Raw genomic sequence first — 25,714 nt, 5'->3', positions numbered from 1 at the left:
CCTGCATCCACTGCACCTCACTGAGAGAGAGGGGAGTGCAAGTGTCCTGCACTGCAGTGGACCCCACAGATCGAGCACCTTTCAAGCCTAACGATGCCGACGCTCCTAAGAAAGCACAAAACACCGATCAGTATCCACAGGGAAAGGGCCACAACAGACACTTTTACTGAGCTTTAGTCTCGGCTCGTTTCGTTCACGGGGACAGAGATATGAGGCAATACCACTGCGAACACATGGACAGGAGATGTAGAATCACACCAAAGCACTGTAATGCTTTTTACCGATTTGAAAAGTCAACACTGTTGAAAAAATGTTAACACAATGAAACAAGTGTAAATAGTACACATATAAATATAACAGATGTGTGAGGTTTCAAATATGTCCTCTTGTTAATTTCACAAATTGTTTTCCTATATATGTCTGTTTTTGTTTCAGAGATGATAAAAAAATCATTTACATTTGTTATTTTTTTGGCTGTCTTTGTTATAATAATAATTTATAATTGCTTACACTTATATAGCGCTTTTCTGGACACTCCACTCAAAGCACTTTACAGGTAATAGGGACTCCCCTCCACCACCAGTGTGCAGCCCCACCTGGATGATGCGACGGCAGCCATAGTGCGCCAGAAAGCTCACCACACATCAGCTCTCAGTGGGGAGGAGAGCAGAGTAATGTAGCCAATTCATAGAGTTCATAGTGTTCTAAGGATAATTTTAATAAACACCTTCAGCATAATCAGTTGAACCACTCGTAGCACATCTGTTGATCGTTCCTCTAATGAATTATACGTGCCAAAAACAAGCTGTTTTGTGTCTTTTTTATTAATAAAACAAATCCATTGTACATGAAAAAAACAACTACTGAATGGAATAAATAAGTCAAACCCACACACAATTATATTGAAGGCAAAAAGAAAATGGTCCCAAAAATTATATTGTTTTACAACTTGCTATGGATCTAATTGAAAAGGTAAACAATTGAAGGTGATAGCCAAACTTGAAATGAAGAAGGTATCTCAACAAGTTCATCTCTGAAATTAAAATTCCTACACAACTGTATTTCAAGCAGAAATAACCGTTTGATTTCTAGTTAATACATTATATAATCTAAGTGCCAGCACTTCTGGACTGTGACTGAGGTATTTGCAGAACCATCTCACCAGATCCACATTTTTAATTAAAATTAGCATATTGATCAAATGCAATAACTGTTGCTGCTTTTGTGTTTTTTTTTTAAGAAAAGCCTTAATCCAGTTTTTCACCCTCAGACTCCAGCACAAAAAAATCCCTGATTCCAGGCTGCCTTCTATCAGACATTTCATTTGATGGCTCTAAACTTGCATCACAGTCCAGTTGTTTGTTTTCTTATATATAATTTGTAAAGACAACAGAAGCTGTAGCCGTCAGCGTTAACTAAGCACCGTGGGGACTTTACAGAAATACCTGAAGCACACGGAAGGACAGGAGGATCTGCACTGAACTGTAAAGTGTGTGCCAAGCAGCCTGAGCTTCTGCAGGCTAACCTCTGGAATCTCAGAGGACGCAACATCAGAATGACAAGAAACCAGGCAACGTATTTCACATCAATCGGAGCCAACTGGTTCAAATGCATTGAGAGTTTTTAATACATGGTCAAAAATGTAGTGCTGTCTAGTCCTTGGTAGTATATAATGCCTTGCAATTTCATTTTCCTACAGAGAAAAAAATAAAGCAATTTACAAAGTCCTGCATTTGCGTTCTTTGACGGGGGCCGAACGCTTACTGTCCCAGCAAAGACACGAAAGCTGTGCAGTGCCGAGCACTGTCCCAGATGTCACAGAGGTCCCAGTCAACAACCCAGTCAACTCAGGAGAGACAGATGTGCAGATTTTCAGCATGCTGCTCTGAGGTTACCCTTTTACAACACCCAAAAGGGTCAGATATCAACCATTTAACACAGTATATTCTGACAGTGTCTACAATGCTGCTCATGTTATTGTTAAACGATTCACTTATATACCATTTTGTTTTACTCTAAACCATAAGGTACAAGTGGAATGTTCCCTATGAAATGTGAATAAGTCCAAAAAGAATGATCAGGAATCCAAATATACATATTTAAACGAAACAAATAAAAAAAAACTAACAGCTCAAGTAAATAACCAGTACTGTGATTAGAAAGCATAGAGCTTTAATATTGTTTTAAAAATAAAACTTCTTCTGTGAAGTAATGTGACTATGTGCCTGTCAGAGCAGGATCTCAGGACATACTATCTGGTGCTACCTTGGAGTATGGTTACAATTATATACAAGAGAGAAAGAGTCCACTGACCTATGTTTGTTGCCCTTTGAAGGTAAATTATATCTAAATGTCATGCTCTGTACTTGACACACTGTTTCAGGCAGGAATGCTCAATGTTAACAGCAATAGTTCATGTAGAGAAAACAATGTTTTCTTGCCCTGCTGTTGCAATTAACCCACATTAAAACATGTAAATGACCTGAAACATCCATCCTCAATTACCATCACAGTTTGGAAATGGCCCAATCGAGAATTGTTTCGGCACTTCTGTTCAGGCATACTTGCTGCAATGGGTAAAAGTTAAAAACCTCATTAAAAAATAGGGCACTTATAAAAAAAAAAGTGTGGAAGATAAAACAAAAATAAAACACAATAAAATAAACACAGCTTATCACTGTTTTGGTAACAGGAGGCGCATGAGAGAAGTGGAGCTACGCTACAAGCTACGGTCTTCACATGAAAAGCTAGATTCAAGACCTGTACCATTCTTTTAAATAGTCTTTGTTGCTGTCGTTGTTGTTAAATAAAGAAAATGTAAAAAAATAACAATAATATTTAGAATAATAATACAGCAGCACAAACAACGGTGATCTTGACATTTATAAACAGTGCGTTGACCCTCCTGAGAAAACCAACCCTTTTTCACAGAAAACCCAACGGGAGGAGGAGCAGGACGACGCGGGGAGGAGGTGACTCGGCGGCCGCGGTGCGGTTCACAGGTGCGGCGCTTCAGTGTTTTTCGGGAGGGCGGGCGTGTGCTGGGCCGGTCTCTCGCGGCGGCGGCGGCGGGAGGGGAGTGACAGGGCTATGGGACCCCCAGGGAGGCGCCGTCGGGCCGCCTCGCCGGGGGAAGAAACGGAACGGGGGGGGGGGGAACCCGCCGACGCTCGGCGCTTTAACTCTCCTCAAAGTCCTGGGCCGACTCTGTTTTTACCCTCTTGGGAGGCGGGGGTCCATCTTCCGATTCCTTCAGAAAAAGCAACGGCGACATTCGGAATATAATAATCGCCATGTTGAATATAGCAATATACTGAATGTCAAAATCACAATATATAATTTAAAGCATTGAATAGAATAATCCCAATATATGACAAAGAATAGCAATTTACCGAATAACCACATTGTATAATAAAGAATTCAGCCTATTACGATATAATAATGACAATATTTGATATAAAGAATAGCAATGTAATAATTAAAATAAAAGCAATGTACTGAAAACGGCAATATAGATATAGATGTAAATGTCATCTGCTACTTTTCAATGAATGGTTCATATTCTGTGCTGTGAAGATTTTCACAGCTGATTCTGTTCTATGAGTGCTATCACATGTAACGATAAGGTATACAAAGAAATAGGGAAACACCTTTTCCCTACAGTGGGTCTGCACGCCCGCTGGCTGGGCCTGAGCGTGCCGACCACACCTGCTTGCTGGAGCGGAGCTGAGGAGCTGAGCTGTACCCCACAAGACTGAGGCCTTGTGACACTGCTGGCCAGCTAGAGATCATTCTCCCAGCAAGATCACCTGCTCTGGGGGCTGTGCTGGAGTCTTCACTCGGACTGAGACCCGAGGGCACTTCGCTCCAGTCAAAGTGACGGCTCATGGCCTTCTACTGAGACGCTACTCATTTGACTGGGCCAGAGTATTTCGGCCAGCGAATGTGCAGAATGTGGTTTTTTTTACCATGCCAAGCCAATGCTAAGACTGATCACCACTGTTGTAATGAAGAATGCTCTCAAAATGACTGCTGTTCTTGCGACAGAATGTAAAGGAATTAAATTCCAAGGTTAATGAGCACAGAACACAGACCCTTATTCAGGCAATACATTTCCAGTGGAAGATGGGACCTTCTACAATATAAGGGCATGTGTGTCTGAAGGTCAATCACTACTAAACCACATGACCTGAACCAACTTATTAAATATTTCCAATTCCGGAGTTAACCATACCCCCTAGTACTCAGTTCACAAGACCTTCACGTGCAACACTGAGCAGGGGCAGACGGTATATTGCTATCTGACAGAATAACCCTACTTGACTTTGACTTTGACACTTACATATCAAAAATACTCCAGTATTCAAGCAACTGCATATTATTTACCATGCAATTTGTTAGAATATTACTTATAATTGCACTGTACAGTCTTTTAATGATTAAACAGTTTATGTTTCCATGTTCTATTAAATGTCTAGTAAAATTATATGTAATTATCCTTACTGAAGGGTAACAGGCAAATGAATCAAATTCCCCATGCAGCACTTGAGAAGGATTAATTGAAATCATTATACACTCCACAAAAAGCTGGGAATTAGATGTTACATAAGACAACTGTACTGATTTGCAACTGAACGAGCCGGTTCTTTACCTGAGTGGCTCTGTCCGTTTCTGAGAGGGGTTCTTTCTCTCCCGAAAGCTGTGCTTCTGTCTTGTCTGAGCTGGCTGCTGGGTTCTCTGACAAATGGGGATTCTTGCCTGCACATGAACCGAAGATCTTTTAGAGCACGTCAAAACCAAACTGAAGAAGTTATTTCCTCCCATTCTCTCTTGCCCTCAGCCCCGCTTAAACCTGTTCCTAATAAGCCATTTCGAAGCTGTTTTGGAAGAAGTGTCATTCGGAGAGGAATTATTGTTATATCTCTCAAACACAGTAATAAGGACACGCTAACACATTGAAAACGATAGCAATTAGACCTCCCAATACTGCAAAAAATGCACGAAACACTGTGGTTTCACATTCATCTACAGAAATTAATTTTGGTTTTCTATTTTACTTTCTACTGGGAAGATGTGAATGGTTTTCTGAAATTTTGAAAAAGTGAACACTGTTACATAACATAAGCATTAACTGAACACATCCAATCACCAAAACTGTTTACAGGTTGTGGACTGCGCTCTCATGGTTTCAGACCCAAACAATAATAGTGTAGGTGAGTAACAACTTAGAATACAATGGAGCCACCTGGTGGTACAAATGTGCCGTTACAATGAAAACGCCTCTGACTGCAGGAGCACCCACAGAGAAGCTCATAACAGAAGCTCAAACAAAATGGCCTTCACTATATCGCTCATTTCTACCAGTTTTACCTTGAATTCATACACACTACTGATTATACACTTCTTACTCTGCATACAAGTTAAATATGTGCATGTCCAAGCACACAGAGCCTTCAACTCTTCCATGCTCTGGTCTTGATATTATTGGGGAATAACAGTTATTCTGGGCACAGTCTGAGAAATCCTGTCATTGTCTTTAACCGCTTTAGGCAGAATCCTTTTTAACGTCCATGGCTGGTCATTTACAGACCTGAGGTCAGAGACTGTCCTGCCTACAGTCCTTTAAAGTCAGATTCCTGCTGGGCTTCTAGCAAGGAGTTCTGAACTGACTCTCCAGGTCAAGAATCCAGCAGCTTTTCTCTAGGCCAGCTGAAAGCTTGAAAATTCCCAGGTGTAAAAGGTGTGAAATTCCCTGGTCTCAAGCTGTTTACATCTTACAGAGACAGAAGAAGCCTTCTGGTTCGAAGGAGTCCATAGGGGCATTCAAAACACCAACTGATTAAAACCTGGGAAAATTAACAGCAAGTCTGAGCTCTTATCCAAGTCGTGATTTCCATTACATAATCAACATCTCAGGTGGAAAGAAAGGCAAAGGCCTGAGGAACTGGCGTTTCTCATCTATGCCCTGAATGAACTGTTTGCATTTGTATAGCAGTCTATACAAATGCATAGCAGTCTGTAGTTGCACCCTTAACATACAGGAGGAGACCCCACTTCATCCAGCCCCTGGGGCGATGCCCAGCAGCCCCTCTGTAAACCAGAGACAGAGACAGAGCCTCCCTGACTGTGGTGACCAGGACGCTGCTCAGAGCTGCAGTACACAGCCCCACCACGTCGCCCCTGCACTGACCCGTCTTGCTGTCTTGTCCGGGCTGGTCCTTGGCCGGGGACTGGCTGTGGTCGGTTTTGGCTTCGTTGCTGTCTCCCTGGGAGACCGCCATGGGCTCGGGCGCGGGGCTGGTGCTGCTGCTGTTCTCCTGCTTCACGGGGGAGGAGTCGGCGATGGAGCTCTGGTTGCTGTTGTCGTCTGCGAGAAAGAGGAAATGAAACGGTTTGAACTGGTGGTGGTGCAGTGAAGCCCGGGTCACGCCAATGGGATAAGATAAGAGATAGAGATAAGATCACTTTATCAGCCATATGCAATTTCTTGCATTAGGAATTCGTCTTTTCGCATACCCCAGCTTGCTCTCCATGAGACACACAGACAGGGAGAGAAGCTGGGGGTCAGAGCACAGGGTCAGCCGTTGTACAGCGCCCCTGGAGCAGTTGGGGTTAAGGGCCTTGCTCAGGGGCCCAATGGAGTAGGATTCCTCTGCCGGCTGCAGGATTTGAACCGGCAACCTTCCTGCCACAGGCGCAGATCCTTAGCCACAGTGCCACCGTTCTTCCCAAACTTGTCCAGGATTCGGAAGAGCGCAGAGCGCCACTAGGGTGGGATGGTAGTGGGTTATGGGTCCCTGGGCTTCTGGGAAGGCAGAGGTCGTTACGACTTGCCTGGTACCTGCAAGCTTCCAGTGACATGAGTGGGGTATGCACTGGCCCCCCGCCACTGGCTCTGCACCCCTGCACTGTCACGTGCGTCTCTGACGGGGGGGCGTCAGCCGTCAGAGAAGCACGTCCTTATTCTCCCCAGTGGCCAGGTGAGTCTCACAAAGCAACTGCCGGGTCCAAACAGGATGTGTATACTGAGCACAAATACCTGGGGATTCTCATTCTTAAGAGCAAAAAAACTTGACCATCCCCTGCCTAGTAATAACTTTGTGAATCTGCTCCAGCGGAGCGGAAACCAGGAGGATAAAGGTAAGCGATAAGATACTGGCTGAGGGAAGCAAAGCAGCTATTGTTTGTTTTAAGCCAGGGACCAAGGGAACAACAGGCCCACACTAACCACACAGCTCAGTATCAGATCCAACTGGGGGAGAGAGATCTGCAACACAAATAATTATTTTTTCATGCAAACTAACGGTTCTCTACATCTGCTAGGACCCTTGCAGGTATATACAATGATAAACGGGCCTGCCCGACCTGTAATCGGGTAGCATAATTAACGTATGTAACTAGGCCTCACCGTGCATGTCCATCATGCCAGGAGAAGAGCTGTTCTCTGGGGTCGTCACCTCTGAGCCACACTTGTCATCCTTGCCTTTCTTCTTGTTCTTGCTCTTCTGAAACAAGACAGTCTTTACACTATAATCCTCCAAAAAAGGGTTTCTCAACCATTTGTGACCGGACGGGTTCCCCTTTAAAAAAAAAAACTCTGCTCATTTCAAACAGCCGCAGTGTTATTACCAAGAATGTCAATACCCACTGTAAGCACTGTAAGACTAAATGTAAAACTGGGACACTCGTTTAAAACTCGATGAGACAGAGTGGGGTGAAAAGATTCTGTTTTTTGGGGGTCTATTCTGGACATTAAATTAAGGAACCTGTCTTTGCTGCTTGGATCCCTGTTGGAAAACACCCTTATCCACGGAATTCCGTCCTCGGATGTAAAGGGAACCACTGGAAACAGGCCACCTCCTCCAGGCACCATAACAACTGCTGCTGAACAGACAAATGATAACTGGAGCCAACAATCTGACTCCCGAAAGGGCATCTTGCTTTTCCTAGACCTGTACAAGACGGTGTTTATTCTGAAACCGAAACGTTCAAGGGAAGCTGAATAAAACACACCGTCAGCGATTCACTCCAGTCCCGTAGTTTTCTCAGTTTGAGAGGTGAATGCTGTTAAATGTTTATAAATATTATTTATATAAACTAGGGCCCATATGCACTTAAAAGCGAGAGGCAGACACGGGGGGGAAAAAACTGGGACACAGCGAGACAAGCGCCCCCACTGGAAAGCTGATGCATGTTAAAGACTTACATCATCGGTCTTGGGTTCTGTCACAGGGACCCACTTGTAGATTCGGAGAGAGGTGTCTCCCACAGTCACCCACTTTTTCTCCCTGCGAAGACACACACAAAGAACAAAAGACGGGGTCCGTTTCCGTGTTGGGGCAGTGGTGCAGGGGTTAGCATCGCTGCCTTGCAGGGCTGGGGTCCTGGGTTCAATTCTGGCCCTGGGGTGCTGTCTGTGTGGAGTTTGCATGGGATTCCTCTGGGTGCTCTGGTTTCCTCCCACAGTACAAAGAAACTGGTAGGTTAAGAGGCTTGTGGGAAAACTGGCCCGGGTGTGAGTGAGTGTATTGGTGTCCGTGTGCCCTGTATGGACCGTCGTCCCCTCCAGGTGGTACCCTGCCTTGCGCCTACTGCTTGCTGGGACAGGCTCCAGCTCCCCAGTGACCCTGAATTGGATCGAGCAACAAGAAAACGGACGGATGGATTGTCTCGAAAAGTGGAGACATTTTTAAGCACACTGGGCTTCTTTTCCCTTTATGTTCTTACAAGGCAGTGCCCTTAGGACCAAGAACAGAAAGCAATACTTTGCAAAAAGAGGGGCGGGTGTCAGGAACAGTGTGCCCAGATGGGTTGTTGATGCTGATTTACTGGCATCTTTCAAGGAAAAGCTGGACAAGATGCATGAATCAGGTAGCTACTAGCAGCCAGCTGAGCTTGGCCTCTTCTTGTCTACAAACCTTTGTAGGCTCTTGGGTGAGAACCTCACCTAATATTGTACAATTATACAAAAGCTTGCCGGAACAAGATTTTCTTTCACATTTTCTGTTTAACGGGTATGAACTTTACCCCAAATACTACTTTTAACATTAAAAATGTCTGGTTTTACTTATTCAGCCTGATTACACAACACATAGCCCGGTTCTACAAAACTGTACCAAGATTCGCATGCAAGTAATATATAATAGTGTTTTCTAACTGAAAATCATGTGTTGACTGCTAAATTATTGTTTAGAGGACAAATTCTGAATGTTTGCTCCACTACTGGAGACCTACATTTAAAAGTTAACCATTTTAATTTTGCATTCATGTGAACAGAAACCTCATGATGTTATAAAGCTATTCTAAACCTAGACTGATATCCACTTCAATTGCTCTGGGAAAATAAAGTAACCTATTCTTTAAAGCATATTTTCTGTGCTTGCGTTTAACAATAAAAAATGCTAACACATAATGTGGTTTTGGCCTACAGTCGCCGGATTTATGATTAAAGATGAAAATACCAGGGGGTTCAACCATCATTAAGGGCTCTTCGTGCAAAAGGAGACTCAAAGACATCCTGACCCACCAGACACCACCCCCTCTAAACCCGTGGAGAGCTGAGACAGCGCCTGCCATGCCAAACAAACAGTCTAGACACAGAAGATGCTTAATTCTGCTCGATTGTGAACCACTGGGCAGAAATCCAGCTCTGGCACTGCGGAATCTCACACAAAAGAGTTCCTGGCTATAGCTGTGCGAGATAGCGCTGCGTGGTACCCATGACAAAATTTAACCCATGGGACAGACGGGCAACAAAGTCCAGAGACTCGCGGATTGGAGACGGTCAAAGACGAGCGTCATCCCCGAGAGCGCTCTTTGTGCGCCTCTGACCTTCGAGACGGACCGGATTTGGTCCACTTGGATGTGAAAAGCATCTTCGGCTTTAATGTGTAATTGTTGCATCGATGAGATAAGCAAGCCTCCTATTGTTACTCTCATGGTCGTTGTCACGCGAAAATGCAGGGTGAGAAGCACAGCAGTTTGCAGAGAAAATTTGGAGCACTGTAAATGCCTAGTTAGCGTAAAGAGAAACGTCCCCTTCTCTAAAAATATAGAGTTTATCCGATCAAACTGGATCTTAATTTCCCCTGCTAAACCCGTTTCTGCGTGTCCGTGCATGTACTGTTTTCCCCATTTTAATTACTTGGTCACTAGCTTGCCTCTAATTAGGTCCCAATTTCCATAGACTTGGAACCTTTAATCTAACCAGCAGTTAGACGGGATTAACCTTGGTGCTGTGTTGATGCGAGAGTCCCTTTTCCCTTAACATATATTTACAAATTATATAGGATTCTCATCTTTACCGTTATACTTCCTACGTCCCGATACGCAATTTGAAATAACCCCACATAAATTCAAAGAGGCGGTCATCGTATTGTAAGAGTTAGAAATTTTTACAGAAATATCATTCCAAAAATGTGGGAAAAAGTTGACTTTAGAACGAGCAATCTTCTGCAATGTCGAGGGAAATATATCCAAATCGTGAGTTTATCCTTAAAATACATTAAACCGTAAAAAACAGTTCCCGGGATTCCGTTTTTATTTCCATTACAACAGATTTTTAGCCCTCCAAGGATGTTTTTTATATATTTTCTTAAATCGACCTACGATGCCCTAGTAGAAAAACGACGACTGTTTTGTTACGTAAATCCTTCTTAAAACAATATTGCATGAAAGTGTACCTTATCTTCGGATTTCAAAACACAGACCAATATTTCACAACTGTAAAAGTAATGTGTTGTTCGTTCGCTTCAATGTGCTTTTTTATTTTTAAAAAGTCTAACATATTTGCGTGATCAGCCATGCACTACTTCCTACTCCCAGCCCCCACTGCACGCTACATCTGTTTGCTCTAAAGAGCGACTCTAAGCGCTAAATTTAAACCCCGAGACCGAATAAAAACTATTCTGACTCTAGAGCGCCGTCGTCATAGTATAGTTACAAACTGGAGATTATTGTTATGATTTGTGCGCGCCAGTGTCCCGGAACACTCCGCGCAACACAAAGATCCCTTCACCCGGCATTACAGCAGGCAGAAGACAGCAAAGGCTTCATGTGACTGCAACGAAATGGCTTCTGGGTTCAACCCACATTAATTCTTAATGGAAAAATCCATTTAAAAATTGCTCAAACCTTCGCTTTTGCGATCGGTCCGGCGGCTGGCACGAAGCGCAGGAGCGCTTGAGCACACCTGTGCCAACAGCACGATCCGAGCGATTTCAGTTCAAGATGACCCTTCTCGTTCATTTCATTCTTTCTTCTCCCTCTCTTCTCTCCTCCTCCTCCCCCCCCCAACAAGCTGGGCTTTCTGCTCTTAGATAATGAACCGTGGCTTTTTTTTCTCCTCTTACCATTTTCGTACTTTCTCAATAGCGGCCATAACACGCTTGATGTCATCTTTCGCTCTGCTCCTGGTCTCTGCGCGGACCGACCTGCCCGACATTGCTGCTGTTGGTATAATATTTTTTAAAGCTCGCCGGCAGTTCAGACACAATGCATACACTCAATGTAGAGCTTTGTGAGGAGGGAGCGCGCCTGCGCCAAGAGAGCACAGAGCCTACAGCTGCATGGCAAAGCCAGGCTGGAGCTTTGTCACACAACTCCGAGCTACAACAATGTAGACAGAAGCAACAAAGGCTTCAAAGTTACATTGTTCACAAAGAAAGTTTCGCGAAAACTTCTCGAGTTGACACACACGATGCTGAAAGTTGCAGACGTACTTCCTGTTTCAACGCAACATTCCAGATGGGAAAGAAAAACAGTCTAAAAAAAAAAGACTCGAACGGGTTTTGTTTCGGTTAAATTGTTTTACGGGTTTTCTTTTTTTTCCCGCACAATGCACTCGTCCAAGACGTTTCAGTGTCTTTTAAGACGTATATTATATATTTTAGAAATTATTTGTTTCTATGTTTGGATGAGAGGCATGGAACAGCTTTCATTGTGTTTCATCATATTGTTTTTTCATTATGTGATATTTAAACGCATGTTCATAGCAAACCAAAGTATTCTTAATACAAAGAAATTGCCCAGAAGAATAAAATCCAATACATAGTCAGATATATATTTTTTAAAAGTTATTTTGCGGACATTTATCGTTTCAAAATTAGTGCAGTCATTTCAACCTTTAAACTATACATATTATATAAATCAATATAAATAATAATAACACATCAATAAATTTCTAGGTAAAATATTTTATTTAAAACAAAAGTTAAGATTTAGAATCTGCGGTAAGCCACTCCAGCTTCTTAACTGTAAAAATGTTCAAATACTAAAGAGAGCAAAAAAAAAAAGCTAATTTTACTGACAAAGTGTTGGAGGTGAAAGCAACTTCAGAACACATTTCAGACACTGCAGCTACAGGTTGGCAGCTCCATCGACGAGTGGTGGGAAGCATCACAGCCTAGGACAACGCAGACCCTCGGTCTGTCTGACCCTCTTCAGAAGATGCAGTTTCCTGGACAAAAACTGGAAAACCCAGTATGTCAGATGTCAAGGTGTCTATCGTGATTTCTTCAGGAATCACACTTTCCAGCAGAGACTCCGAACCTGTCAATTCAGCACAATAAAATAAAAAAAGTTAAAAGTGGTTTCTTCACAGCAACTCAACAATATGCCCATCACTGTTCAATGTTACAGGAATACATATAATCAATAGAGTAAATCCTTAATAATTCCCTACACTTATATGGGGCTTTTCTGGACACTCCACTCAAAGTGCTTTACAGGTAATGGGGACTCCCCTCCACCATCACCAGTGTGCAGCCCCATGCAACAGCATGCCAAAGAATACCAGTATACTCACCACACATCAGCTATCATGGAGGAGCAGAACAGAGTGATTAAGCCATTTCATAGATTATTAGGAGGCCATGACTGGTAAAGGCCAGGGGAGGAAATCTGGCCTGAAGAATGTGATATGATTTTCACCATTATTATTTCATCCATTATTACCATTAACTACTTAAGAGAGTCTGGTAAGCCATACTCAGTAACATTTTGTGATCTACATCGTTTGCACTGCATTATAGTCTTGTCACTCTGGGACAAGTCACTGCAGAAGAGCAAGTAATTTAGTACTGTACATACCTGTAGAATCAAAGCTTCCCAGCTCCAACCTCCCCCCTTCAGGATTTAGCCCCATCAAGGTGGAGAAGTACTCGGCTAGCTCCTCTTCAGTCATGTGCTCACCTAGGAAAGAAAAACATTCCATAACGTGTTTCACATCCCCATGTAAACGTCTCATTCTGATTATTTCAAAGACCTTCAGCCATCCGAATGACATCCTAATCCTTATTATGACATCATAAATCAAGCATAATACAGGAGACTGAGAGAAATAAGAGTTAAAAAACAAATGCATGTTTTAATATTTTAAGTTTTATATACTATGTCACAGCTCAAGGGTTGTGGAAGTGCAGCTGAGCTGATTAAGGACTGATGATACCAAGTGGCTGGGTATGAAAAAAGTATGAAAGATCCAAAATTAAAAATGACAAAAAGCCACAAAATGCCTGCCTTTTTTAATTTAAAGGATTTTTAATTCATTAATATCATGTGTGTATATTACGAGAAATAGGGAAAAGTGCTGCTCTTCATGTGAGCTCCTGTATAAAGTGCAGGCCAGCCTGCAGCTCCCCAGATTTTGTTTCTGTTGTTTGCTCTAACAATGAAAATACAGCACAGAACATGTGGGAACAGTCTGCTAATGTCTGAGAATTAAGGTCCAATCTGTTGTATTCTAACAAATCCTGATGTCACTCTGTCAATATTGGAATAATATGTCCCCTCAGACACTGAAGGTAACAAATGGACAAGCTGTCTATAATCATACCCAGAGCATGTGTGACATTTTTCCAATTGATCTGTCAGATGAAAGCAGCAACTTTAAAAGATGCTTTGTTACTTTGGACTGGAAGCAGTCTAACATACCTCTGGCCTGCAGCAGCTGCAGTAGCTCTCCCCTGTTCAGTGTTCTCTCCCCATTCTCATTTTCATAACCCAGAACTTGAAAAGCGTGCCTCAGTTCATTCATAGATATCCCAAATGCTGGGCGATGGTTTACATACAGTTTTATAAAATCTGCCAAATCAATGTCGGTCACATACTTTCCTGTATCTACATACTGGCTGAATTTGACCTCATTCAGCATATCTTCAAGCTGTGAAAATAAGGGAAGAGAGGTATATTTCGAACAGACAGCAGACAGTGTTTCTTTACACAAAAGTGTACAGGAGTCTAGAAGAAACGTCTATGCCAAGCTGATATCCTGGCTCCTTTCAAGAAAAGGCTGGGCATGAATCTGGGATTGATACGTTATTAGCAATCAAACAAGTTAGATGGACCAAAAGCCTTTCTCTTGTTTGCAACCTTTATTATGACAATAGTGATCAGTTTATAGTAATCAAGACTAATTTATTATTAATAATATTAAATATAATAAGGGATACTAAGCACATATGGCCTATAGATAGAATAGGTTAAGAGCATAAAGAGTGTTTTGTTCAGCTCAGACGTGGTGCAAAATGAGAGATTTAGGGCAACACAAAATGCCATCAAGTCAGGCAAGTTAAAAACTAATAAGCATTTCTTTAGATAGGTGAAACTATAAATGACTGAATCATTCAAATTAAAGCTACATTACATTTCTTCAGTGAATGTAAAAAGCTCAGAAAGCAGACAGAGAAACAGAATGAAAAACAGGAAGAAAGAAACCTTTAATACAGATCTGACTGCCAGCATCTCTGCAAATCTCCAGACTGAAACCCTTCTCTGAGAATTGTTTCCGATGTTCAAGATACTCAGAGCACAGAACCATCTGTAGCTCATGATTTGCAAAGATGATCTTTGTCATTATTTCAGCCTTCAGTGAGTGGACTTATCTGAACCTGCCTCCTGCTCAGAGGGGTAGAATCCCAATGCCCGCATGACAAAAGGGATCTCTGCCAGGGGGATTCTTGTAGACACCTGTCGGGTCTCCATGGTGTCAATTCCTTGATTGCGCAGCTGGCAATAGTAAAAATAGTCTTCCAGTTCCTAGATGGACAAAACAAAAACCAGTACTGTAGCTCCCATGTTGTGTCTAACAATGAACTTAAATGAAGCGCGTCTATAAAATTAAAACAACAGCTTCATCTTTCTGTCTAGGTAAAATAAAAGCCAACTCATCCACTTCATAGCACAAGAATTAGATGAGTGATTTGATCGCATAAGAAAATGAGAACAGATATTTGCTAGAAGGTGTCTAACTGAGCCTGTTGTGTGTAAAAAGATGACACTTTTCAAAGCATTACTGTGAATTTTATTATACTGCCTATACTGCATTCAGCACCACTGTAGTACACATTGAAGTTCTATGTGCCTGCACAGGAAGTTCTTCATGCATTGATAATACAGCAAAACAGACAAGGTACAACTAATGATTTGCTTGTGTATTATCGACTCCTTTCATACATTCAGACATGGATGATAACGTCTGCAGTATTTCAGAAGAAGCCATTTTGGTTTTAGCACCTTCAGTGTTAATTTGTTACAGTTTAACTACTATTTCTGTTAGATTCCATATGGCATGCAGTTCATTTGTTAAATATATTAGAAAGTGGGGTTTAATAAATCTCCTCACCCTAAAAAGCTCCCCATCTCTCCCACCTTCAAGAACACTGTAAAAGGGAATGAGGTCCTGTCCTCCAAGAGACGCTGCTGCCTCGAGAGCACTACCACAATGCGAGAGAAGGAAAATCACTCACAAAGCCTAAACACGAGATCGATAGACAGCATGGCCTCTACAGGGAATTGAGGAACACTAGCAGGCATTCAGAGTCAGCTTGTGTTAGAATGCTTTGAGAGCAGCAACAGGCAGAAGTCAGGGTCATTTTGCAATGCAGTTAGAAGTAAAAACGTAGACAACATTTTGCATTCAATTGCAATTACAGTACTTCTCTTTGAAAATGGAGAAAGGTACCTGCTCCCAGTCCATTTGCTCTGGAATTGCTTGCCTTGAAGGTAAATGTTAGTAATGCTGAGCACAAATCTGTGGAATGCAGCAGAATGGCTATGGGAGGCATGTATACAGTACGTGCTTAGAAATTAAAATTAAACAATAGGCTTCTTTATTATTTGACTACAATAGACTGATGAACTCACTTCAGGTTGATTTCCCAGGTGAACACTGTGCAATCACTGCCCCCTGCAGTGAAAATTCGCTGGCCATCACAGGAGCATGCAAAGCTAGAGACACCCAGTGGGTGACAGATGAGGGCAGAAGATTTATGGGGATTTCCATCTAATGGCAAGATCTGCAGGCCAACCTGTGAACATCACAGCAAGACCCTTTAACAAACAATAAGTTATTTATAATACAGTCACGCACAGTGCTGCATGGTTTTGCATACTGAGTCTGTGGTTACTTCTTAATAACACTAAAAGCTGTCATATTTCAAAGACAGTACCAATGAATAACTAATGATGACAGCATGATTTATATCGGCTTAAATTATAATGTACAGTATTTAAAATGTACTAGTCATTGCCTTAGATCCTTCAAATATTTTTTTTTACACATTACATAATCTTGTGAAGAGAAAGTATCTGACCTTGTCTTTTGTAATGTAACTGAGATAGCGAGCACTTGGGTCTCCACCACTTGACACAGGTAGAATGGCAATCTTCTCAATTGAAGACCCATATGTTGGCCCAAGAAGTGTCTTTCTTCAAAGAAAATCAGATAAAAAAAATAATATCTTCAAATCAAAATTTAAGTAAACTGTTCACTAATTGCCTCAATCTAAACCTCTCACAAGAAGAAGATAGTACCAAGCCTATGATAATTCCACCCTAAAACATTAAAATGCTTTGTTTTAAAAGACGCTGAAGTTCTTCTGTTCCCCGTTACCTGCACATTTTGGTGGTGCAGTTAAAGAGCTTCATCTTGTACTGGTCGTTGGCGGTGAGGATGAAATTCTCCTTGGTGATGGGGGGGTACCAGGCCATGCACTTGGGGACGGCACTCTGTTCGATGCAGTCTGTGCTCAGGAGCCTCAGGTCATCCTCCTTACTGTTCAGATCATACTCTACCTGTAAGTGAAGTCAACCTATGACCAAACAGCACACTGACGAACACAATGTGTAAATAAAAGCAAAAGAAAACCATATGCAATTTAGCACATACAATTGTATGGAAAGAAATAACTGCTTACCACTATAGTTTACTCAAGAATTATATATATGGGCTTATGACAAACTGTTAAAAATACAGATGCTTGGTCAACACTAGTTCCGAATAATACACCATTTAATTCCACACTCCTGGGAGTAAGCTTGCATTTCTGAAAATTTAAACAATGTAAGAAAACTGATTAATTAAATCATTAAAAATGCTCTGGCATTTTTCAGTCTTCTTACCAGCACTCTATCCATTCCAAGAGACAGCAGCCGAGGCTGACTGCTGTCAAGGTGGACTCCGAACAAGAGGTCCTGAATGGGTTTATAGTGGGAGTGGTGCCTCCCCAGGTACTTCCACGTCTTCCTGCCATTGTTAGAGGAGAGTCTGAACACTGTCACAGTTAACCCTGCATCCTGGAACAGGACAAATGCACATAACTATCAACGCGCAGGAAAAAAAGTCTAATGAGCCAGAGCCCAGTTTCTGCTACCAAGGATCATGCTTTTTTCAGTGAGCGTTAATTTGTACACATGAAGAACTTTTTTTAATACCATATTGCGGTTTGAGCTTGTGTTGCTTTCAACACATAAAATGTTCAGAAACGCAAAGAGTTACTCTTGAATTTGTTTTATGTCTCAAGAACAACTGAATTTTCTGTCGTTCAGATTCATGGATATTTGTCCATACAACCATACGACTTTCACAGGCAGAGCGAAACCGTACTCACAGCAGTGGCAAGGAACTGGGAGTCTCTGGAGAAGGCGATGTGGGTTATACTCGCCCTGGCGTATCTGAAGGGCTCACATTCGTTTTCCAAGGTCAGACCATCAAGCACATAAACACTCCCATTATCAAAACCAACTCCTAAATAAAATCCTAAAAACATTCAATATAAAACATAAAATTATTCATTTCTCATCTATGGAAATCTATGTGTGTATTGTGTCCGAATTTGGGCCTGTTCCTGTGGGAGGTTTCCCTCATTTATTATCAGTTTGTGCTTTTTCCCCATTTTGCAATACGATAAAGTTACCCTTTTTGAGGTTTTCAATCTCCTATGATGGGAGATTATTTGTACTTAAATGAGAAACCTACTCAGAAAAATGTCTACAGTGGGGAACATACACATGAATTTAACGATAATCAGGACCTCCAAGTAACATTATTAAGTGATTTCCACATATGGAGGCTTCTACCATACTGAATGTTTTCTTAGAAATAAGAGATTAGCATAAAAACACAAGCTTAAACCAATATGAAAGCATTACAGATACTTCAATTCTGTCTGAAATGTGTGCGTTTTATCTAACTGATACAATTAAAGTGTTCCGCATTCCCCCCCCCACTGTTTAAGAAAGGTCTTGGGTATGTGTTGTACAACCACTCCTTTCACAAAGGGATCAAGGGTGCCAGTTAGAGATGGAATTAATGCCATTACCTTGAGGATCATACATCATGCACTGGATATGTTTTTCAGTCTCAAAGATTCTGCTGCAGATACACGTCTTGGACTGATAGTCCCACACCTTGAGGATTCCACAGTTGCTTGCCATGGAGACAAGGGGCCGGCCTGGATGGCATGCTACAGCGTGCACAGCCTCAAAGTGCTCCTGCACCAATGTCTCTAGCTTGCTTCCCTCAGCGGTTATGTGAACCACAGTTGCATTGGTAGTGGAGATCACAAAATTCCTGACGGGCAGATAATTGGTAATATTTATAATGCTGCATTCTCATAAAGCAGCAATGAGAGTAGAAGCCATAATCTGTTTTAAACCCCATGAGTCCCAATTCATTTCAGCCTTCTGCTGTGGTTCCCAAACTTGCATTTCTAAAGGCATATTTTTTAGCTGTTGTTTTTTTACAATTGTAGATCTGCAATGGTACTCTTAAGCTTTTTATTTATTAACAATTTAAGTTAAGAGTGAAGTTAATATTACACAAATCCCTGTACTACTGCAAAAACCTCTACATAGACATGCACAAAGAGAAAACACTTTTTACTTGGAACATTCCCGTAATTTAAAGATAAATGTTATACATACAAATACAAAAACAAGGCATTTGATTTGATGTAGAGTGTAATATTTATTTATTTTTTCCAATTACTTTTAATTAGGTCTATTCACACAGCACAATCCAGATTCAGTTCACTGACACACATTGCAGCATTCATCTCCTAAATTTTGCTATTGGATTGTCCTAGGTCAACCGTAATGTTATAACGAACTAGATCTAGCTGTGGAGAGGATAGGAAATGCTTCGTGCTGGAAAGCTAGGAAACCCTGCAGTGCTGTTGCCTGTGAATCACATTTCAAACTCTTAACATCTCATTGCAACTCACCTCACAGCAAAGTGCTTGGCCTCAAGAGTGCAATCTTCTGGATACCCTGAGGTGTTTCTGGCTGGAGATGGGAGCTCTTTTGTAAAGGAAATGGACCTGACTGGACTCAGATTGAAGTGACTATACCAGTTAATCATCTGGATGTTTTCATCATAAAACTTCACATGGCCTCTTGTGTCACCTGTCACTAGGAGGCTGAAGCATTGCAAGCATAGAAAAACAATAACACACAATAAAGCACAGATAGCTTATTTTCTATAGCTTTCGCAGTCACACAAAAGGCAAAATACAATTCTAAACCTGGTATCAATAGTTAATCCTTTATGTGAATTTATGTACAATGTCAAACAAAGCTAATAAATAAGTACTAAAAATATATTTGCAATATGAAACCAGGCTAAAACAAGAGGTGCTGGTAAAATCAAGATACACCATTGGGCCACAGAGCAAATAGACACTGTTACTATATTAAAGCCTAACAGCCTCAGAAAAAGGCCCTTCACAAGTGGTACCAGTGCAGTTTTAAATCTTCATATTGCTACTTAAAATGGTATCTCAGCTATAGGCACTCAACTAAGAGATGACTGCTTGTTATTCTACATCTCAGCTCTACAATTCCAGCAAAAACACTTAACAATGACGGGAGAGCCACAGCAACACTGTACTGCAAGTAACGGCACTATACAATGGAAATTTTTTCAGCATCGGTGGCAAATTGAAAATGAAAAGCTCAACTGTCTGCCTTGAACATCATTACGATGAATCATAGAATTCTCCAGACCAGAACTACCATACAAATGCTCTAATTGTTGTAGACTTGTTTGTAGTCTGTCAGAAGAAAGCACTGCAAGAATTCCAGGCTGGCTAACTGTTATAACCAGTGCTTGTCAGGATCTGCAGGAAATTTAAAGAAATATTAAGAAAATACCAAACAAGATTCTTATACAGTCTACCCAGAGAAAGCAGAGATCAACGCTGAAGTTCAGAAAACAAATTGAGTACATTTTAAAGGTGGTTCACGTTAAACACAGAAGTACAAGAAGGGACAGCCTTTGAAATAGGAAGAAAGTCATCTGTTGCTGTGTGGAAACAGATGGTTCCCAGAGGGACGACGTAAAATCATTCACCTGTCTGTCACAGTCAGCACTGTAATGCCATCCTTTTGCAGATGAATAAGTTTGACAGCTCTTTTGTTATGGGGCTGGAGGAGTACTGGAGTGCGAATTGTGTCCCAGACCACCAGATTGCCAGCGGAGGTCGCTGTGAATGCAAGGGAGGGTCCAGAATGGAAGACAGACTGACTGAAGGATCCCACAGTCTTGTTGAACGTCTGTGGGAGAAGAGAGGATTGAAGTACTACTTCAATTATTAGTGTTTTTGTGGAGGGGAGATTTCCCTGTTGAAGGATAATATGCTACTGTAAGTAGGAACACATCAGAGGTCAATATTATAACTGGTACAATGTTATGGGAGTCCATTATTCCTAAAATATATTCCAACAACTATATAAAGCATACCTTATCTGTGAGCTGCGGGACTGTGTATTTCAGTTTGTCATTGTCCTGTAATGAGAGGTAAAATTTTAGACTAGTAAAGATTCTTTGCATGGAATTGCATTATAATATACTGTAGATGGTGTTAAACTATTGTCTACTTAGCTTTTTCAGGTAAGGAAAAAAGGACTTCCATTGGTTGTTGAAGAAAGAAACCTATAGTATTCATAGCCCCATATGTTAAGCCTTAATGCATTGCATCCAATTTATATTTAACCACACTACAATTTAAGAAAACAACTTAAAATGCAAGCTGAAATAAAATAAAAAGACCCAAAAAGCATCTTACCCAGGAATAAAATACAACTTGACATCCACTGTTGCTGGCGATCTGAGTGCAGTCATTTGGATTAAAAATGATGTGATTCTATAAAAAAGCAGTACGCTATATTACAAAAAAATCATATTTACACAATGGTATTTATACATACTGTATATATTAGCATTCTATCACATTTTTAAAGAATGCAAGAATGTACAATTTCATAAAAAATAAAAAAATTTCCAACATTACCTAGAAACCATTTTGTTTTTCACTCAAAGCAAAACACTTTGTGGACACGTGACATTTTTTTCTAGTACTAGTATAGTCATATTATTAGGACTATTTTCATAGTCCTAAAACGCACCTGCAACCCAAATTCTGGACTCAGGTTTGCTGCACAGACAGGACCTTCCACCTCACTGGTCCAGTCCCAGATACAGACTCTCTGAAGAAAGATCATATAAGACAATCCAGATAGGCACATATAACTCAGTCTCCAGAATTACAAATAATTGAAATAACAAATAATTATTATTGAAATAAAAACAATTATCAATATCACCTGCAGATGACCCGCTGGTAGACTAATCCTGCTAGGTTTCTGATTTCACTAATCAAAGCTAGACCTTGTACTGTGGTGTACCAGGTGTTTTGTGAGCCATTAGGCAGCTTTCTTCCCTTTGGCACAACATCCAAAAAGAAGGGCTCATCACAGTGAATAGGGACACTCTTCTGTAGGAAGTACCACCTTCAATTAAATTAAATTCAATTACTGGGTGGCTAAATTCCACTCTGGGTTTGTGGAATCTGGCCTCTCTAAATTTCCTCCTAAACTCAATGTCTGAAGTACTTTCTCACATATCCACCTGATCTGCTGAGCTGTAGGTGTTGCATGTCAGTAGAGGATTATGTTGTTCTCCTCCCATATGTAAAGTGCTCCCAGTTCCTTCGGGATTAAAAGAGCTATCTAAGTCCTTCTTATGACTAGGTGCATTGAGTTGAACTCAATAAACCTAAATTCTATTTAATTCCTAGAAATGGAAATGGCAACCACCAAATCACCCATCATCAGAAAGCCACTCGTCCTGGTCAGATCACAAGGTGAGGGTGGAAGGTGGGACAAGAGCATGGCCATGTTCGCATCTTATTTCAGGAACATGGATGAAGCACCTGGTGTAACTCCAGGCAAACTAGGGGAGAGCTTCACTCAGAAGGTACCCCCATGCTGTATTCAAACCCGAACCTCAGAGCTATAAGATAGAAGCTCTAACTCTCATGCCATCATGCACCACACAGACAGCTTTGTGGTAAATTAGTTCTGACATAGGCAAAATGGAAAAATGGTAGCTCTTTAGACAAAAGTGCCTTAACAAAAACTCCCATCGAGTAGCATGCTAGAGCACACTTTAATGTACTTCAATCACAGTGTACCTGAACTGCTTCTGCTCCAATCGTAACCAAATACTTTGAATCCTTAGTCAAGGCCATAGCTACTACACCCCCATCTGGGTGTGAGTCAAAAAGGGTCTGCACTGGAATCCTGCAAAACAATCATTTAAAGAATTATTTCATGAAGAACATACAAATATTTTATTTTAATCGTTGCTGGCTATTGATTAACGTCATACCCAGAGTAGGAGTCCCATACGATCACCAAACTCTCTGGACCTCTGTCAGCTGTGGCCACCCACCTTCTGTCCTCACTGACACACAGACACGAAATGGGACTGGAGTGACCCTGGGAGAATTCATGACAAACAGGAATTGTTCCAGTTACTTAAACATGTATTTCCTATGCTTAAATTATTCCAGCCTCCTAGAGACCCCCTCTGAAATATGGCATCTTGTGATGTAGAATTTGAGGCCTTTGGCAGAACTCAAAGATTTTGACACTTGCCAAAGCTTATTTTAGCAAGTCCCCTTCAGTGCTTTCCTAGTGCTGCTGATGGTTTCTATCTGGTCAGATCTGCTCCTTGTGCAGCTTTGTAAAATATCCCCCACTCGTTTGTTTCAGCGGATAGCACAGATTAGTCAGATCACATGCACAACAGTTGTGCCTACATTTGCAACATCTCTATTATTTTATTACAAGCAAATATACAGAAACCAGAGCATGTCTTGCCTGGAGAATATGCTGAGAATTTAAGGTATGATTATACATCACTGCAACATGAGCACAGCCATAGAGGATCACCAGCCTATCATCATCATCATCATCATGGAGACTGTACACAGGAAGGTCCTGGTTTATCCCAAAGGCCCACTCCAAACTCTGAAAGAGAAACATCACACCAACAATGAAAAATAATAATAAAACATACAGATGATAGGGGTAAATCACCAATTTTGGCCTAGTGATTATTTTGCTAAGCAAACAGACATAGCTCAGTTCATACAAACATTTACTCAGCATACGTTTAAGTGTATAATATGTACAAGAAACCATAGCAATATATCCTCAAGCACAAGGCATTATATATAAACTGTTTTAGGAAGGAACACCAATGTCTTCCACAACATTCCACAAAAAAATACTATGGGTCATGAAATGTTCATAGATTCCATCATTCAATGCTGTTGTATCACAAAAAAGCCGGAACATGAAACACAGCAAAGCATCAGAAACCCCCATCTTCATCAGCAGGACAGGCATGCATTCACACATCTCTTTATCCTATCGTATTGTATCACAGTGGGAATAAAACATACCAAAGGCTGGGATCTGATGCCAGGGGTATTTTTTTCTTCAAACAGAGTCCTGGGAGTGGCCGTGTGGACTTGGGAGTATTCTGACAGTCCGGAGGCCTGCTGGTTGCTCACACCTGGGTCTGGCTCATGCTCCTCTTCACTGGGATCTGCTTTTCCACCATGCTCCCCCTTCTTCTGTGCCTCTTCCTCTGTCCGCAACCCCTCTTTTCCAGAGGATGGGCCATGCGGGTCTTGCTCGACCTGTTCTTGTATAGTGCTTGTGCACAGCTCAGCAGGCTGCGTTTTTGCGGGCTGCTGCTTATGTACAGGCCTGCTTTCCTCTCCTAATGCTTCCTCGCTGCTCCTAGTTCCTTCAGCAAGTGACATGGCTTCCAATCTCCTCTCAGTGTCTCAGTAGTCCCTACAGAAAATGTGTGTATAGCATACAGACAATCTTCAGTTCTCCTTTAGCTTGGAATGCATTCATAACTGAGACCTGTCCTCTATGCAGAGTAAAATACAACTGATTCAGAACAGCTGAGGACAGACAGAAAGTTGAAAACAGAAAACTAAAAAAAAAAATCAACATATTTCTAGGTGAGAAGTTATTTACTTACATGTTCAAGACAAAGTGTATCTTTCCTGTAGTTAACTGGATGCCATTGAACAGGTTTTAATCAGCTCAAATTGTGTTATGCTAACTTATTAGAAGAAAAACCTAATAAGTTAAATAAATTAACTTCACAATGTTGTAATTTATTTATAATAACGTGCTAATTAATGACTGACGGATTTGCTCATTATAGTACCAGCACCTAAAAACACGCCTTGAAAAATAGCGATGCACAGTTTCGAGCCCTAAAGTCTTTTTTTCTTTACACTGCCCGTTTCAAACACAAACCTGGAAAAATGCTGCTGATTTTGACAGCCTACCGATTAAAACTACTGATTTGATCACACCAACGTTTCGTATTCATCACACAGAAATACATTTAAATTAAAAAACGTAAACAACTACACGCATTTTAAAAACATTGCGTGAACAGTATTTCTTATGCCATTTGATTAATTTATAACACTGGAGTGATATTATGTAGCTTGTCTTAGCAGTGCGCAGGTGTTAAGGATCGTGGAATTGTCCGCTCATTCGGCTTAACTCCTTTCCGTATTTTTTACAGATAAAGGAATGAATACCTTGCAGTTATATGTAGTTACGAATTCACAGAATTATTCAAGGAGGGCGCACAATTATTTAAACTCTAAAAAAAAGCCTGCCAAAAGCGTGAGAAAGCAATACCCAAACACCTTGCATCAAAACTTTTTGAATCATCGCTGATTTTAAATGGGCGCGTTTCGCTTTTCAGCGTCCTCCGCATGACGATAACTCAAGCGCAAAACCCACACCTTCACACATACCTGTCTAACCAATATTTGGCAATTTAAGTAAATCTCTCCTGGCAAATCAAAGACCAAAAACTGTTACCACTTACACAGCTGAAAACGGTGAAATCAAAAGACACTGCCACTGAAAAGCGTCCTGTTGCTTGGATACGAGTCATGGAGACTCTTGGGATACTGGCGGAGTTACGGAACACGAGAGCACAGAGACAACAGTACTCTCATTATAATATAACTGAAACTGCATTTATGTTGTAGACCCTTTAACGATTAAAATACACTGTATTGGCAAATGTATGTAATGGCAG

At 41.2% G+C, this 25,714-nt stretch overlaps 2 protein-coding genes across 5 annotated transcripts; both read right to left on the bottom strand.

The window, feature by feature from the left end:
* Positions 1–806: 806 nt before the first annotated feature.
* bcl7a (BAF chromatin remodeling complex subunit BCL7A) lies at positions 807–11,664 on the bottom strand. Of its 2 annotated transcripts, none has more exons than XM_088618565.1 (6): positions 11,352–11,664; positions 8,207–8,288; positions 7,409–7,502; positions 6,191–6,367; positions 4,652–4,758; positions 807–3,250 (listed from the first exon to the last, which is right to left on the bottom strand). In XM_088618565.1, the coding sequence occupies exons 1-6, from the start codon at positions 11,441–11,443 to the stop codon at positions 3,179–3,181; spliced, it is 624 nt and encodes a 207-aa protein (XP_088474691.1). In that variant the 5' UTR covers positions 11,444–11,664; the 3' UTR covers positions 807–3,178. The 2 variants fall into 2 exon arrangements, with proteins under 2 accessions (XP_088474691.1, XP_088474690.1); XM_088618564.1 differs by having other exon boundaries at positions 7,409–7,505; positions 11,352–11,660.
* A 514-nt stretch (positions 11,665–12,178) lies between these two features.
* cfap251 (cilia and flagella associated protein 251) lies at positions 12,179–25,563 on the bottom strand. Of its 3 annotated transcripts, none has more exons than XM_088618143.1 (21): positions 25,499–25,563; positions 24,030–24,429; positions 23,443–23,592; positions 22,949–23,058; positions 22,752–22,860; positions 21,685–21,765; positions 21,345–21,422; positions 21,020–21,064; positions 20,630–20,832; positions 19,503–19,697; positions 18,600–18,850; positions 17,889–18,037; positions 17,401–17,574; positions 16,892–17,073; positions 16,593–16,707; positions 16,144–16,307; positions 15,623–15,713; positions 14,893–15,036; positions 13,933–14,161; positions 13,090–13,191; positions 12,179–12,549 (listed from the first exon to the last, which is right to left on the bottom strand). In XM_088618143.1, exons 2-21 carry the CDS (start codon positions 24,393–24,395, stop codon positions 12,404–12,406), a joined length of 3,084 nt encoding a protein of 1,027 aa, XP_088474269.1. In that variant the 5' UTR covers positions 24,396–24,429; positions 25,499–25,563; the 3' UTR covers positions 12,179–12,403. The 3 variants fall into 3 exon arrangements, with proteins under 3 accessions (XP_088474269.1, XP_088474270.1, XP_088474272.1); XM_088618144.1 differs by having other exon boundaries at positions 25,425–25,537; XM_088618146.1 differs by lacking the exon at positions 25,499–25,563 and adding an exon at positions 24,626–25,000.
* Positions 25,564–25,714: the final 151 nt, after the last annotated feature.

This window comes from Lepisosteus platostomus, chromosome 24, assembly GCF_059453375.1.
Source record: "Lepisosteus platostomus isolate fLepPlt1 chromosome 24, fLepPlt1.hap1, whole genome shotgun sequence".
NCBI lineage: Eukaryota > Metazoa > Chordata > Actinopteri > Semionotiformes > Lepisosteidae > Lepisosteus > Lepisosteus platostomus.
This window is presented reverse-complemented; position numbering and strand designations above follow the sequence as displayed.